Below are 17,700 nucleotides of genomic sequence, written 5' to 3'. Positions count from 1 at the left end.
CTGTCTTACAGCTTAATGACACACTGTGTCCCCTGTCTTACAGCTTAATGACACACTGTGTCCCCTGTCTTACAGCTTAATGACACACTGTGTCCCCTGTCTTACAGCTTAATGACACACTGTGTCCCCTGTCTCACAGCTTAATGACACACTGTGTCCCCTGTCTCACAGCTTAATGACACACTGTGTCCCCTGTCTCACAGCTTAATGACACACTGTGTCCCCTGTCTTAATGACACACTGTGTCCCCTGTCTCACAGCTTAATGACACACTGTGTCCCCTGTCTTAATGACACACTGTGTCCCCTGTCTTAATGACACACTGTCTCACAGCTTAATGACACACTGTGTCTCCTGTCTCACAGCTTAATGACACACTGTGGCCCCTGTCTTAATGACACACTGTGTCCCCTGTCTCACAGCTTAATGACACACTGTGTCCCCTGTCTTACAGCTTAATGACACACTGTGTCCCCTGTCTTAATGACACACTGTGTCCCCTGTCTTAATGACACTGTGTCCCCTGTCTTAATGACACACTGTGTCCCCTGTCTTAATGACACACTGTGTCTCCTGTCTCACAGCTTAATGACACACTGTGTCCCCTGTCTCACAGCTTAATGACACACTGTGGCCCCTGTCTCACAGCTTAATGACACACTGTGTCCCCTGTCTCACAGCTTAATGACACACTGTGTCCCCTGTCTTAATTACACACTGTGTCCCCTGTCTTAATGACACACTGTGTCCCCTGTCTCACAGCTTAATGACACACTGTGTCCCCTGTCTTAATGACACACTGTGTCCCCTGTCTTAATGACACACTGTGTCCCCTGTCTCACAGCTTAATGACACACTGTGTCCCCTGTCTTAATGACACACTGTGTCTCCTGTCTCACAGCTTAATGACACACTGTGTCCCCTGTCTTAATGACACACTGTGTCCCCTGTCTTAATGACACACTGTGTCCCCTGTCTTACAGCTTAATGACACACTGTGTCCCCTGTCTTACAGCTTAATGACACACTGTGTCTCCTGTCTTAATGACACACTGTGTCTCCTGTCTCACAGCTTAATGACACACTGTGTCCCCTGTCTCACAGCTTAATGACACACTGTGTCCCCTGTCTTAATGACACACTGTGTCCCCTGTCTTAATGACACACTGTGTCCCCTGTCTTAATGACACACTGTGTCCCCTGTCTTAATGACACACTGTGTCCCCTGTCTTAATGACACACTGTGTCCCCTGTCTTACAGCTTAATGACACACTGTGTCCCCTGTCTTAATGACACACTGTGTCCCCTGTCTTAATGACACACTGTGTCCCCTGTCTTACAGCTTAATGACACACTGTGTCCCCTGTCTCACAGCTTAATGACACACTGTGTCCCCTGTCTTAATGACACACTGTGTCCCCTGTCTTAATGACACACTGTGTCCCCTGTCTTAATGACACACTGTGTCCCCTGTCTTAATGACACACTGTGTCCCCTGTCTTAATGACACACTGTGTCCCCTGTCTTAATGACACACTGTGTCCCCTGTCTTAATGACACACTGTGTCCCCTGTCTTAATGACACACTGTGTCTCCTGTCTTACAGCTTAATGACACACTGTGTCCCCTGTCTTAATGACACACTGTGTCCCCTGTCTTACAGCTTAATGACACACTGTGTCCCCTGTCTTAATGACACACTGTGTCCCCTGTCTTACAGCTTAATGACACACTGTGTCCCCTGTCTTAATGACACACTGTGTCCCCTGTCTTAATGACACACTGTGTCTCCTGTCTCACAGCTTAATGACACACTGTGTCCCCTGTCTCACAGCTTAATGACACACTGTGTCCCCTGTCTCACAGCTTAATGACACACTGTGTCCCCTGTCTTAATGACACACTGTGTCCCCTGTCTTAATGACACACTGTGTCCCCTGTCTTACAGCTTAATGACACACTGTGTCCCCTGTCTTAATGACACACTGTGTCCCCTGTCTTAATGACACACTGTGTCCCCTGTCTTACAGCTTAATGACACACTGTGTCCCCTGTCTTAATGACACACTGTGTCCCCTGTCTTAATGACACACTGTGTCCCCTGTCTCACAGCTTAATGACACACTGTGTCCCCTGTCTCACAGCTTAATGACACACTGTGTCCCCTGTCTTACAGCTTAATGACACACTGTGTCCCCTGTCTTAATGACACACTGTGTCCCCTGTCTTACAGCTTAATGACACACTGTGTCCCCTGTCTCACAGCTTAATGACACACTGTGTCCCCTGTCTTACAGCTTAATGACACACTGTGTCCCCTGTCTTACAGCTTAATGACACACTGTGTCCCCTGTCTTACAGCTTAATGACACACTGTGTCCCCTGTCTTAATGACACACTTTGTCCCCTGTCTCACAGCTTAATGACACACTGTGTCCCCTGTCTTAATGACACACTGTGTCCCCTGTCTCACAGCTTAATGACACACTGTGTCCCCTGTCTTAATGACACACTGTGTCCCCTGTCTTAATGACACACTGTGTCCCCTGTCTTAATGACACACTGTGTCCCCTGTCTTACAGCTTAATGACACACTGTGTCCCCTGTCTTACAGCTTAATGACACACTGTGTCCCCTGTCTTACAGCTTAATGACACACTGTGTCCCCTGTCTTAATGACACACTGTGTCCCCTGTCTTAATGACACACTGTGTCCCCTGTCTCACAGCTTAATGACACACTGTGTCCCCTGTCTCACAGCTTAATGACACACTGTGTCCCCTGTCTCACAGCTTAATGACACACTGTGTCCCCTGTCTCACAGCTTAATGACACACTGTGTCCCCTGTCTTAATGACACACTGTGTCCCCTGTCTTAATGACACACTGTGTCCCCTGTCTTACAGCTTAATGACACACTGTGTCCCCTGTCTCACAGCTTAATGACACACTGTGTCCCCTGTCTTAATGACACACTGTGTCCCCTGTCTTAATGACACACTGTGTCCCCTGTCTTACAGCTTAATGACACACTGTGTCTCCTGTCTTACAGCTTAATGACACACTGTGTCTCCTGTCTTAATGACACACTGTGTCCCCTGTCTTAATGACACACTGTGTCCCCTGTCTTAATGACACACTGTGTCCCCTGTCTCACAGCTTAATGACACACTGTGTCCCCTGTCTCACAGCTTAATGACACACTGTGGCCCCTGTCTCACAGCTTAATGACACACTGTGTCCCCTGTCTCACAGCTTAATGACACACTGTGTCCCCTGTCTTAATTACACACTGTGTCCCCTGTCTTAATGACACACTGTGTCCCCTGTCTCACAGCTTAATGACACACTGTGTCCCCTGTCTTAATGACACACTGTGTCCCCTGTCTTAATGACACACTGTGTCCCCTGTCTCACAGCTTAATGACACACTGTGTCCCCTGTCTTAATGACACACTGTGTCTCCTGTCTCACAGCTTAATGACACACTGTGTCCCCTGTCTTAATGACACACTGTGTCCCCTGTCTTAATGACACACTGTGTCCCCTGTCTTACAGCTTAATGACACACTGTGTCCCCTGTCTTACAGCTTAATGACACACTGTGTCTCCTGTCTTAATGACACACTGTGTCTCCTGTCTCACAGCTTAATGACACACTGTGTCCCCTGTCTCACAGCTTAATGACACACTGTGTCCCCTGTCTTAATGACACACTGTGTCCCCTGTCTTAATGACACACTGTGTCCCCTGTCTTAATGACACACTGTGTCCCCTGTCTTAATGACACACTGTGTCCCCTGTCTTACAGCTTAATGACACACTGTGTCCCCTGTCTTACAGCTTAATGACACACTGTGTCCCCTGTCTTAATGACACACTGTGTCCCCTGTCTTACAGCTTAATGACACACTGTGTCCCCTGTCTCACAGCTTAATGACACACTGTGTCCCCTGTCTTAATGACACACTGTGTCCCCTGTCTTAATGACACACTATGTCCCCTGTCTTAATGACACACTGTGTCCCCTGTCTTAATGACACACTGTGTCCCCTGTCTTAATGACACACTGTGTCCCCTGTCTTAATGACACACTGTGTCCCCTGTCTTAATGACACACTGTGTCCCCTGTCTTAATGACACACTGTGTCTCCTGTCTCACAGCTTAATGACACACTGTGTCCCCTGTCTCACAGCTTAATGACACACTGTGGCCCCTGTCTCACAGCTTAATGACACACTGTGTCCCCTGTCTCACAGCTTAATGACACACTGTGTCCCCTGTCTTAATTACACACTGTGTCCCCTGTCTTAATGACACACTGTGTCCCCTGTCTCACAGCTTAATGACACACTGTGTCCCCTGTCTTAATGACACACTGTGTCCCCTGTCTTAATGACACACTGTGTCCCCTGTCTCACAGCTTAATGACACACTGTGTCCCCTGTCTTAATGACACACTGTGTCTCCTGTCTCACAGCTTAATGACACACTGTGTCCCCTGTCTTAATGACACACTGTGTCCCCTGTCTTAATGACACACTGTGTCCCCTGTCTTACAGCTTAATGACACACTGTGTCCCCTGTCTTACAGCTTAATGACACACCGTGTCTCCTGTCTTAATGACACACTGTGTCTCCTGTCTCACAGCTTAATGACACACTGTGTCCCCTGTCTCACAGCTTAATGACACACTGTGTCCCCTGTCTTAATGACACACTGTGTCCCCTGTCTTAATGACACACTGTGTCCCCTGTCTTAATGACACGCTGTGTCCCCTGTCTTAATGACACACTGTGTCCCCTGTCTTACAGCTTAATGACACGCTGTGTCCCCTGTCTTACAGCTTAATGACACACTGTGTCCCCTGTCTTAATGACACACTGTGTCCCCTGTCTTAATGACACACTGTGTCCCCTGTCTTACAGCTTAATGACACACTGTGTCCCCTGTCTCACAGCTTAATGACACACTGTGTCCCCTGTCTTAATGACACACTGTGTCCCCTGTCTTAATGACACACTGTGTCCCCTGTCTTAATGACACACTGTGTCCCCTGTCTTAATGACACACTGTGTCCCCTGTCTTAATGACACACTGTGTCCCCTGTCTTAATGACACACTGTGTCCCCTGTCTTAATGACACACTGTGTCCCCTGTCTTAATGACACACTGTGTCTCCTGTCTTACAGCTTAATGACACACTGTGTCCCCTGTCTTAATGACACACTGTGTCCCCTGTCTTACAGCTTAATGACACACTGTGTCCCCTGTCTTAATGACACACTGTGTCCCCTGTCTTACAGCTTAATGACACACTGTGTCCCCTGTCTTAATGACACACTGTGTCCCCTGTCTTAATGACACACTGTGTCTCCTGTCTCACAGCTTAATGACACACTGTGTCCCCTGTCTCACAGCTTAATGACACACTGTGTCCCCTGTCTCACAGCTTAATGACACACTGTGTCCCCTGTCTTAATGACACACTGTGTCCCCTGTCTTAATGACACACTGTGTCCCCTGTCTTACAGCTTAATGACACACTGTGTCCCCTGTCTTAATGACACACTGTGTCCCCTGTCTTAATGACACACTGTGTCCCCTGTCTTACAGCTTAATGACACACTGTGTCCCCTGTCTTACAGCTTAATGACACGCTGTGTCCCCTGTCTTAATGACACACTGTGTCCCCTGTCTTAATGACACACTGTGTCCCCTGTCTTAATGACACACTGTGTCCCCTGTCTTAATGACACACTGTGTCCCCTGTCTTAATGACACACTGTGTCCCCTGTCTTAATGACACACTGTGTCCCCTGTCTTACAGCTTAATGACACACTGTGTCCCCTGTCTTACAGCTTAATGACACACTGTGTCCCCTGTCTTACAGCTTAATGACACACTGTGTCCCCTGTCTTACAGCTTAATGACACACTGTGTCCCCTGTCTCACAGCTTAATGACACACTGTGTCCCCTGTCTCACAGCTTAATGACACACTGTGTCCCCTGTCTCACAGCTTAATGACACACTGTGTCCCCTGTCTTAATGACACACTGTGTCCCCTGTCTCACAGCTTAATGACACACTGTGTCCCCTGTCTTAATGACACACTGTGTCCCCTGTCTTAATGACACACTGTCTCACAGCTTAATGACACACTGTGTCTCCTGTCTCACAGCTTAATGACACACTGTGGCCCCTGTCTTAATGACACACTGTGTCCCCTGTCTCACAGCTTAATGACACACTGTGTCCCCTGTCTTACAGCTTAATGACACACTGTGTCCCCTGTCTTAATGACACACTGTGTCCCCTGTCTTAATGACACTGTGTCCCCTGTCTTAATGACACACTGTGTCCCCTGTCTTAATGACACACTGTGTCTCCTGTCTCACAGCTTAATGACACACTGTGTCCCCTGTCTCACAGCTTAATGACACACTGTGGCCCCTGTCTCACAGCTTAATGACACACTGTGTCCCCTGTCTCACAGCTTAATGACACACTGTGTCCCCTGTCTTAATTACACACTGTGTCCCCTGTCTTAATGACACACTGTGTCCCCTGTCTCACAGCTTAATGACACACTGTGTCCCCTGTCTTAATGACACACTGTGTCCCCTGTCTTAATGACACACTGTGTCCCCTGTCTCACAGCTTAATGACACACTGTGTCCCCTGTCTTAATGACACACTGTGTCTCCTGTCTCACAGCTTAATGACACACTGTGTCCCCTGTCTTAATGACACACTGTGTCCCCTGTCTTAATGACACACTGTGTCCCCTGTCTTACAGCTTAATGACACACTGTGTCCCCTGTCTTACAGCTTAATGACACACTGTGTCTCCTGTCTTAATGACACACTGTGTCTCCTGTCTCACAGCTTAATGACACACTGTGTCCCCTGTCTCACAGCTTAATGACACACTGTGTCCCCTGTCTTAATGACACACTGTGTCCCCTGTCTTAATGACACACTGTGTCCCCTGTCTTAATGACACACTGTGTCCCCTGTCTTAATGACACACTGTGTCCCCTGTCTTAATGACACACTGTGTCCCCTGTCTTACAGCTTAATGACACACTGTGTCCCCTGTCTTAATGACACACTGTGTCCCCTGTCTTAATGACACACTGTGTCCCCTGTCTTACAGCTTAATGACACACTGTGTCCCCTGTCTCACAGCTTAATGACACACTGTGTCCCCTGTCTTAATGACACACTGTGTCCCCTGTCTTAATGACACACTGTGTCCCCTGTCTTAATGACACACTGTGTCCCCTGTCTTAATGACACACTGTGTCCCCTGTCTTAATGACACACTGTGTCCCCTGTCTTAATGACACACTGTGTCCCCTGTCTTAATGACACACTGTGTCCCCTGTCTTAATGACACACTGTGTCTCCTGTCTTACAGCTTAATGACACACTGTGTCCCCTGTCTTAATGACACACTGTGTCCCCTGTCTTACAGCTTAATGACACACTGTGTCCCCTGTCTTAATGACACACTGTGTCCCCTGTCTTACAGCTTAATGACACACTGTGTCCCCTGTCTTAATGACACACTGTGTCCCCTGTCTTAATGACACACTGTGTCTCCTGTCTCACAGCTTAATGACACACTGTGTCCCCTGTCTCACAGCTTAATGACACACTGTGTCCCCTGTCTCACAGCTTAATGACACACTGTGTCCCCTGTCTTAATGACACACTGTGTCCCCTGTCTTAATGACACACTGTGTCCCCTGTCTTACAGCTTAATGACACACTGTGTCCCCTGTCTTAATGACACACTGTGTCCCCTGTCTTAATGACACACTGTGTCCCCTGTCTTACAGCTTAATGACACACTGTGTCCCCTGTCTTAATGACACACTGTGTCCCCTGTCTTAATGACACACTGTGTCCCCTGTCTCACAGCTTAATGACACACTGTGTCCCCTGTCTCACAGCTTAATGACACACTGTGTCCCCTGTCTTACAGCTTAATGACACACTGTGTCCCCTGTCTTAATGACACACTGTGTCCCCTGTCTTACAGCTTAATGACACACTGTGTCCCCTGTCTCACAGCTTAATGACACACTGTGTCCCCTGTCTTACAGCTTAATGACACACTGTGTCCCCTGTCTTACAGCTTAATGACACACTGTGTCCCCTGTCTTACAGCTTAATGACACACTGTGTCCCCTGTCTTAATGACACACTTTGTCCCCTGTCTCACAGCTTAATGACACACTGTGTCCCCTGTCTTAATGACACACTGTGTCCCCTGTCTCACAGCTTAATGACACACTGTGTCCCCTGTCTTAATGACACACTGTGTCCCCTGTCTTAATGACACACTGTGTCCCCTGTCTTAATGACACACTGTGTCCCCTGTCTTACAGCTTAATGACACACTGTGTCCCCTGTCTTACAGCTTAATGACACACTGTGTCCCCTGTCTTACAGCTTAATGACACACTGTGTCCCCTGTCTTAATGACACACTGTGTCCCCTGTCTTAATGACACACTGTGTCCCCTGTCTCACAGCTTAATGACACACTGTGTCCCCTGTCTCACAGCTTAATGACACACTGTGTCCCCTGTCTCACAGCTTAATGACACACTGTGTCCCCTGTCTCACAGCTTAATGACACACTGTGTCCCCTGTCTTAATGACACACTGTGTCCCCTGTCTTAATGACACACTGTGTCCCCTGTCTTACAGCTTAATGACACACTGTGTCCCCTGTCTCACAGCTTAATGACACACTGTGTCCCCTGTCTTAATGACACACTGTGTCCCCTGTCTTAATGACACACTGTGTCCCCTGTCTTACAGCTTAATGACACACTGTGTCTCCTGTCTTACAGCTTAATGACACACTGTGTCTCCTGTCTTAATGACACACTGTGTCCCCTGTCTTAATGACACACTGTGTCCCCTGTCTTAATGACACACTGTGTCCCCTGTCTCACAGCTTAATGACACACTGTGTCCCCTGTCTCACAGCTTAATGACACACTGTGGCCCCTGTCTCACAGCTTAATGACACACTGTGTCCCCTGTCTCACAGCTTAATGACACACTGTGTCCCCTGTCTTAATTACACACTGTGTCCCCTGTCTTAATGACACACTGTGTCCCCTGTCTCACAGCTTAATGACACACTGTGTCCCCTGTCTTAATGACACACTGTGTCCCCTGTCTTAATGACACACTGTGTCCCCTGTCTCACAGCTTAATGACACACTGTGTCCCCTGTCTTAATGACACACTGTGTCTCCTGTCTCACAGCTTAATGACACACTGTGTCCCCTGTCTTAATGACACACTGTGTCCCCTGTCTTAATGACACACTGTGTCCCCTGTCTTACAGCTTAATGACACACTGTGTCCCCTGTCTTACAGCTTAATGACACACTGTGTCTCCTGTCTTAATGACACACTGTGTCTCCTGTCTCACAGCTTAATGACACACTGTGTCCCCTGTCTCACAGCTTAATGACACACTGTGTCCCCTGTCTTAATGACACACTGTGTCCCCTGTCTTAATGACACACTGTGTCCCCTGTCTTAATGACACACTGTGTCCCCTGTCTTAATGACACACTGTGTCCCCTGTCTTACAGCTTAATGACACACTGTGTCCCCTGTCTTACAGCTTAATGACACACTGTGTCCCCTGTCTTAATGACACACTGTGTCCCCTGTCTTACAGCTTAATGACACACTGTGTCCCCTGTCTCACAGCTTAATGACACACTGTGTCCCCTGTCTTAATGACACACTGTGTCCCCTGTCTTAATGACACACTATGTCCCCTGTCTTAATGACACACTGTGTCCCCTGTCTTAATGACACACTGTGTCCCCTGTCTTAATGACACACTGTGTCCCCTGTCTTAATGACACACTGTGTCCCCTGTCTTAATGACACACTGTGTCCCCTGTCTTAATGACACACTGTGTCTCCTGTCTCACAGCTTAATGACACACTGTGTCCCCTGTCTCACAGCTTAATGACACACTGTGGCCCCTGTCTCACAGCTTAATGACACACTGTGTCCCCTGTCTTAATTACACACTGTGTCCCCTGTCTTAATGACACACTGTGTCCCCTGTCTCACAGCTTAATGACACACTGTGTCCCCTGTCTTAATGACACACTGTGTCCCCTGTCTTAATGACACACTGTGTCCCCTGTCTCACAGCTTAATGACACACTGTGTCCCCTGTCTTAATGACACACTGTGTCTCCTGTCTCACAGCTTAATGACACACTGTGTCCCCTGTCTTAATGACACACTGTGTCCCCTGTCTTAATGACACACTGTGTCCCCTGTCTTACAGCTTAATGACACACTGTGTCCCCTGTCTTACAGCTTAATGACACACCGTGTCTCCTGTCTTAATGACACACTGTGTCTCCTGTCTCACAGCTTAATGACACACTGTGTCCCCTGTCTCACAGCTTAATGACACACTGTGTCCCCTGTCTTAATGACACACTGTGTCCCCTGTCTTAATGACACACTGTGTCCCCTGTCTTAATGACACACTGTGTCCCCTGTCTTAATGACACACTGTGTCCCCTGTCTTACAGCTTAATGACACACTGTGTCCCCTGTCTTACAGCTTAATGACACACTGTGTCCCCTGTCTTAATGACACACTGTGTCCCCTGTCTTAATGACACACTGTGTCCCCTGTCTTACAGCTTAATGACACACTGTGTCCCCTGTCTCACAGCTTAATGACACACTGTGTCCCCTGTCTTAATGACACACTGTGTCCCCTGTCTTAATGACACACTGTGTCCCCTGTCTTAATGACACACTGTGTCCCCTGTCTTAATGACACACTGTGTCCCCTGTCTTAATGACACACTGTGTCCCCTGTCTTAATGACACACTGTGTCCCCTGTCTTAATGACACACTGTGTCCCCTGTCTTAATGACACACTGTGTCTCCTGTCTTACAGCTTAATGACACACTGTGTCCCCTGTCTTAATGACACACTGTGTCCCCTGTCTTACAGCTTAATGACACACTGTGTCCCCTGTCTTAATGACACACTGTGTCCCCTGTCTTACAGCTTAATGACACACTGTGTCCCCTGTCTTAATGACACACTGTGTCCCCTGTCTTAATGACACACTGTGTCTCCTGTCTCACAGCTTAATGACACACTGTGTCCCCTGTCTCACAGCTTAATGACACACTGTGTCCCCTGTCTCACAGCTTAATGACACACTGTGTCCCCTGTCTTAATGACACACTGTGTCCCCTGTCTTAATGACACACTGTGTCCCCTGTCTTACAGCTTAATGACACACTGTGTCCCCTGTCTTAATGACACACTGTGTCCCCTGTCTTAATGACACACTGTGTCCCCTGTCTTACAGCTTAATGACACACTGTGTCCCCTGTCTTAATGACACACTGTGTCCCCTGTCTTAATGACACACTGTGTCCCCTGTCTCACAGCTTAATGACACACTGTGTCCCCTGTCTCACAGCTTAATGACACACTGTGTCCCCTGTCTTACAGCTTAATGACACACTGTGTCCCCTGTCTTAATGACACACTGTGTCCCCTGTCTTACAGCTTAATGACACACTGTGTCCCCTGTCTCACAGCTTAATGACACACTGTGTCCCCTGTCTTACAGCTTAATGACACACTGTGTCCCCTGTCTTACAGCTTAATGACACACTGTGTCCCCTGTCTTACAGCTTAATGACACACTGTGTCCCCTGTCTTAATGACACACTGTGTCCCCTGTCTTAATGACACACTTTGTCCCCTGTCTCACAGCTTAATGACACACTGTGTCCCCTGTCTTAATGACACACTGTGTCCCCTGTCTTAATGACACACTGTGGCCCCTGTCTCACAGCTTAATGACACACTGTGTCCCCTGTCTTAATGACACACTGTGTCCCCTGTCTTAATGACACACTGTGTCCCCTGTCTTAATGACACACTGTATCCCCTGTCTTACAGCTTAATGACACACTGTGTCCCCTGTCTTACAGCTTAATGACACACTGTGTCCCCTGTCTTACAGCTTAATGACACACTGTGTCCCCTGTCTTAATGACACACTGTGTCCCCTGTCTTAATGACACACTGTGTCCCCTGTCTCACAGCTTAATGACACACTGTGTCCCCTGTCTCACAGCTTAATGACACACTGTGTCCCCTGTCTCACAGCTTAATGACACACTGTGTCCCCTGTCTCACAGCTTAATGCCACACTGTGTCCCCTGTCTTAATGACACACTGTGTCCCCTGTCTTAATGACACACTGTGTCCCCTGTCTTACAGCTTAATGACACACTGTGTCCCCTGTCTCACAGCTTAATGACACACTGTGTCCCCTGTCTTAATGACACACTGTGTCCCCTGTCTTAATGACACACTGTGTCCCCTGTCTTACAGCTTAATGACACACTGTGTCTCCTGTCTTACAGCTTAATGACACACTGTGTCTCCTGTCTTAATGACACACTGTGTCCCCTGTCTTAATGACACACTGTGTCCCCTGTCTTAATGACACACTGTGTCCCCTGTCTCACAGCTTAATGACACACTGTGTCCCCTGTCTTAATGACACACTGTGTCCCCTGTCTCACAGCTTAATGACACACTGTGTCCCCTGTCTTAATGACACACTGTGTCCCCTGTCTTAATGACACACTGTGTCCCCTGTCTTAATGACACATTGTGTCCCCTGTCTTAATGACACACTGTGTCCCCTGTCTTAATGACACACTGTGTCCCCTGTCTTAATGACACACTGTGTCCCCTGTCTCACAGCTTAATGACACACTGTGTCCCCTGTCTTAATGACACACTGTGTCCCCTGTCTTAATGACACACTGTGTCCCCTGTCTTAATGACACACTGTGTCCCCTGTCTTACAGCTTAATGACACACTGTGTCCCCTGTCTCACAGCTTAATGACACACTGTGTCCCCTGTCTTAATGACACACTGTGTCCCCTGTCTCACAGCTTAATGACACACTGTGTCCCCTGTCTTAATGACACACTGTGTCCCCTGTCTCACAGCTTAATGACACACTGTGTCCCCTGTCTCACAGCTTAATGACACACTGTGTCCCCTGTCTTACAGCTTAATGACACACTGTGTCCCCTGTCTCACAGCTTAATGACACACTGTGTCCCCTGTCTCACAGCTTAATGACACACTGTGTCCCCTGTCTTACAGCTTAATGACACACTGTGTCTCCTGTCTCACAGCTTAATGACACACTGTGTCCCCTGTCTCACAGCTTAATGACACACTGTGTCCCCTGTCTTAATGACACACTGTGTCCCCTCTCTTAATGACACACTGTGTCCCCTGTCTCACAGCTTAATGACACACTGTGTCTCCTGTCTTACAGCTTAATGACACACTGTGTCCCCTGTCTCACAGCTTAATGACACACTGTGTCCCCTGTCTTAATGACACACTGTGTCCCCTGTCTTAATGACACACTGTGTCTCCTGTCTTAATGACACACTGTGTCCCCTGTCTCACAGCTTAATGACACACTGTGTCCCCTGTCTTACAGCTTAATGACACACTGTGTCCCCTGTCTTAATGACACACTGTGTCCCTTGTCTTAATGACACACTGTGTCCCCTGTCTTAATGACACACTGTGTCCCCTGTCTCACAGCTTAATGACACACTGTGTCCCCTGTCTCACAGCTTAATGACACACTGTGTCCCCTGTCTCACAGCTTAATGACACACTGTGTCCCCTGTCTTACAGCTTAATGACACACTGTGTCCCCTGTCTTAATGACACACTGTGTCCCCTGTCTTAATGACACAATGTGTCCCCTGTCTTAATGACACACTGTGCCCCCTGTCTTAATGACACACTGTGTCCCCTGTCTTAATGACACACTGTGTCCCCTGTCTTAATGACACACTGTGTCCCCTGTCTTACAGCTTAATGACACACTGTGTCCCCTGTCTTAATGACACACTGTGTCCCCTGTCTTACAGCTTAATGACACACTGTGTCCCCTGTCTCACAGCTTAATGACACACTGTGTCCCCTGTCTCACAGCTTAATGACACACTGTGTCCCCTGTCTCACAGCTTAATGACACACTGTGTCCCCTGTCTCACAGCTTAATGACACACTGTGTCTCCTGTCTCACAGCTTAATGACACACTGTGTCCCCTGTCTTAATGACACACTGTGTCCCCTGTCTTAATGACACACTGTGTCCCCTGTCTTAATGACACACTGTGTCCCCTGTCTTAATGACACACTGTGTCCCCTGTCTCACAGCTTAATGACACACTGTGTCCCCTGTCTCACAGCTTAATGACACACTGTGTCCCCTGTCTCACAGCTTAATGACACACTGTGTCCCCTGTCTTACAGCTTAATGACACACTGTGTCCCCTGTCTCACAGCTTAATGACACACTGTGGCCCCTGTCTTAATGACACACTGTGTCTCCTGTCTCACAGCTTAATGACACACTGTGTCCCCTGTCTCACAGCTTAATGACACACTGTGTCCCCTGTCTTAATGACACACTGTGTCCCCTGTCTTAATGACACACTGTGTCCCCTGTCTTAATGACACACTGTGGCCCCTGTCTCACAGCTTAATGACACACTGTGTCCCCTGTCTTACAGCTTAATGACACACTGTGTCCCCTGTCTTAATGACACACTGTGTCCCCTGTCTTACAGCTTAATGACACACTGTGTCCCCTGTCTTACAGCTTAATGACACACTGTGTCCCCTGTCTCACAGCTTAATGACACACTGTGTCCCCTGTCTTAATGACACACTGTGTCCCCTGTCTTACAGCTTAATGACACACTGTGTCCCCTGTCTTAATGACACACTGTGTCCCCTGTCTTAATGACACACTGTGTCCCCTGTCTTAATGACACACTGTGTCCCCTGTCTTAATGACACACTGTGTCCCCTGTCTTAATGACACACTGTGTCCCCTGTCTTACAGCTTAATGACACACTGTGTCCCCTGTCTCACAGCTTAATGACACACTGTGTCCCCTGTCTCACAGCTTAATGACACACTGTGTCCCCTGTCTTACAGCTTAATGACACACTGTGTCCCCTGTCTTAATGACACACTGTGCCCCCTGTCTTAATGACACACTGTGTCCCCTGTCTTACAGCTTAATGACACACTGTGTCCCCTGTCTCACAGCTTAATGACACACTGTGTCCCCTGTCTTAATGACACACTGTGTCCCCTGTCTTACAGCTTAATGACACACTGTGTCCCCTGTCTCACAGCTTAATGACACACTGTGTCCCCTGTCTTAATGACACACTGTGTCCCCTGTCTTACAGCTTAATGACACACTGTGTCCCCTGTCTCACAGCTTAATGACACACTGTGTCCCCTGTCTCACAGCTTAATGACACACTGTGTCCCCTGTCTCACAGCTTAATGACACACTGTGTCCCCTGTCTCACAGCTTAATGACACACTGTGTCCCCTGTCTTAATGACACACTGTGTCCCCTGTCTCACAGCTTAATGACACACTGTGTCCCCTGTCTTAATGACACACTGTGTCCCCTGTCTCACAGCTTAATGACACACTGTGTCCCCTGTCTTAATGACACACTGTGTCCCCTGTCTTAATGACACACTGTGTCCCCTGTCTCACAGCTTAATGACACACTGTGTCCCCTGTCTTACAGCTTAATGACACACTGTGTCCCCTGTCTCACAGCTTAATGACACACTTTGGCCCCTGTCTTAATGACACACTGTGTCTCCTGTCTCACAGCTTAATGACACACTGTGTCCCCTGTCTCACAGCTTAATGACACACTGTGTCCCCTGTCTCACAGCTTAATGACACACTGTGGCCCCTGTCTTAATGACACACTGTGTCTCCTGTCTCACAGCTTAATGACACACTGTGTCCCCTGTCTCACAGCTTAATGACACACTGTGTCCCCTGTCTTAATGACACACTGTGTCCCCTGTCTTAATGACACACTGTGTCCCCTGTCTTACAGCCGAGGTGGTGGTGTCCAGCCTCAGGCGCATCAGGATTCGCAGCAACAGCACTGGGGCCAAACACTCGTCTCCGAAGGAGCACAGCGGCCCCCGGCGGTTTGGGAACCAGCTGGAGACGCCAGACCGACAGAGGCCCCCCTCTGGGGGGGGGAAGGTGCCCAAGTCTGCGTCCGTCTCGGCTCTGTCCCTCATCATCACCACAGGTTATTATTATTATTATTATTATTATTATTATTATTATTATTATTATTATTATTATTATTATTATTATTATTATTATCCAGCCATGGTTCAGATTCAGAGTTTTATTTGCCACATGGAAACAATACAATCGTAGAGTTTTTCATACAAAATCATAAATACCATTGTAGTGTCCGCTTGTCGATTCATTGGGGATGCACCCGCAATTAATTATCTTACTCAGTCCCAAAGTTGTGATGTTGAATGAATTGAATGTCCAAAGTTGCTCCTCTTACGGTTTACAGGATTTATTGTTGTCCAAAGGTAAATGATGGTGAATGAAGGGTTAAACAGAACAGTCGTCAATTGCTCCGTGGTCAGATCCAACAAGTGAAACAGGTAGAAAAATGTATCCTCATCACAGGTGCATGGGATTACGTTAATTAGCTAGGCTATTTATAGAAGAGTGGCTATAATGGGGGCGGAGAACCCTCTAGTGTTCAAACATAAATAAGGCACTATCCTAAGCACAATAATAATAATATTAATAACAAAAACACTCATATGGCCTTTACAACCATACCATGGGCAAAAGGAGCAGGAAGAAGAATAAATCTTATAGTTACCTGCCCCTTATTCCTAAACTAAACAAGTATTACTTGATGGTCGGCGTACAACCTAATTTACACAAAATAATCATTTATACCATATACAAAGAAACAAACAATCCACAGTTTAAACAAGAAAAAATTAAACGATAATAATAATAATAATAATAATAATAATAATAATAATAATAATAATAATAATAATAATAATAATAATAATAATAATAATAATAAAGAAAAAATAGAAAATATCTCACTATTCAGATCACAGTTGACTAAATATATATATTTTTTTTATAATTATTTTTGAATTGACAAACACTATTACATCCCTTAAGCTCGCTAAGGGACGTTCCAGATCACGCAATCCAACCAGCCGAACACTTCTTTATCCACCGCAAGGATCGTACAGCAGAGTCCGGTAAACAACGTGGAGGAGGTATTGCCTTCATGTTTAACAACAATTGGAGCGATCCAACTAACGTGAAGGAATTATCCAACCACTGCTGCCCAGACCTGGAATATATAACCATCAAGTGTCGTCCTTTCTTCCTCCCGAGGGAGTTAACGGCGATCATCCTTGTAGGAGTGTATATTCCACCGCAAGCCAGCAACAACGTCGCGCTCTCCAGACTCCACGACGAGGTAAATAGAATACAAGCGGCGAACGTTAACGCCGCCATTTTAGTGCTGGGTGATTTCAATAGCGCCAATCTGAGAAAGGTATTACCTGACTTCTATCAGCATGTGACTTGCAACACCAGAGGCGGTAACATCCTAGATCACTGTTACACGCAATTTAAAGGTGGCTACAAGGCTCATTCTGATAGTGGCTTTGGTAAATCAGATCACGCGTCCATC

At 47.3% G+C, this 17,700-nt stretch overlaps 1 protein-coding gene across 1 annotated transcript in view; it reads left to right on the top strand.

Annotated features, from left to right (window-relative positions):
• The window catches only part of LOC311231663 (microtubule-associated serine/threonine-protein kinase 3-like), a gene marked incomplete at both ends in the record, with an annotated part of 194,016 nt that overhangs the window by 159,159 nt on the left and 17,157 nt on the right, over positions 1-17,700 (top strand). Inside the window, one exon of the mRNA XM_084318291.1 lies at positions 16,051-16,254. Within this exon, the coding sequence (XP_084174417.1) occupies positions 16,051-16,254 (204 nt within the window). The remainder of the gene's footprint in view (positions 1-16,050; positions 16,255-17,700) is intronic.

Source organism: Notolepis coatsorum (genome assembly GCF_963971535.1).
Source record: "Notolepis coatsorum genome assembly, chromosome: 7".
Taxonomy (NCBI): Eukaryota; Metazoa; Chordata; class Actinopteri; order Aulopiformes; family Paralepididae; genus Notolepis; species Notolepis coatsorum.
The sequence above is the reverse complement of the archived record's forward strand: the minus strand, read 5'-3'. Positions and strand labels throughout refer to the sequence as shown.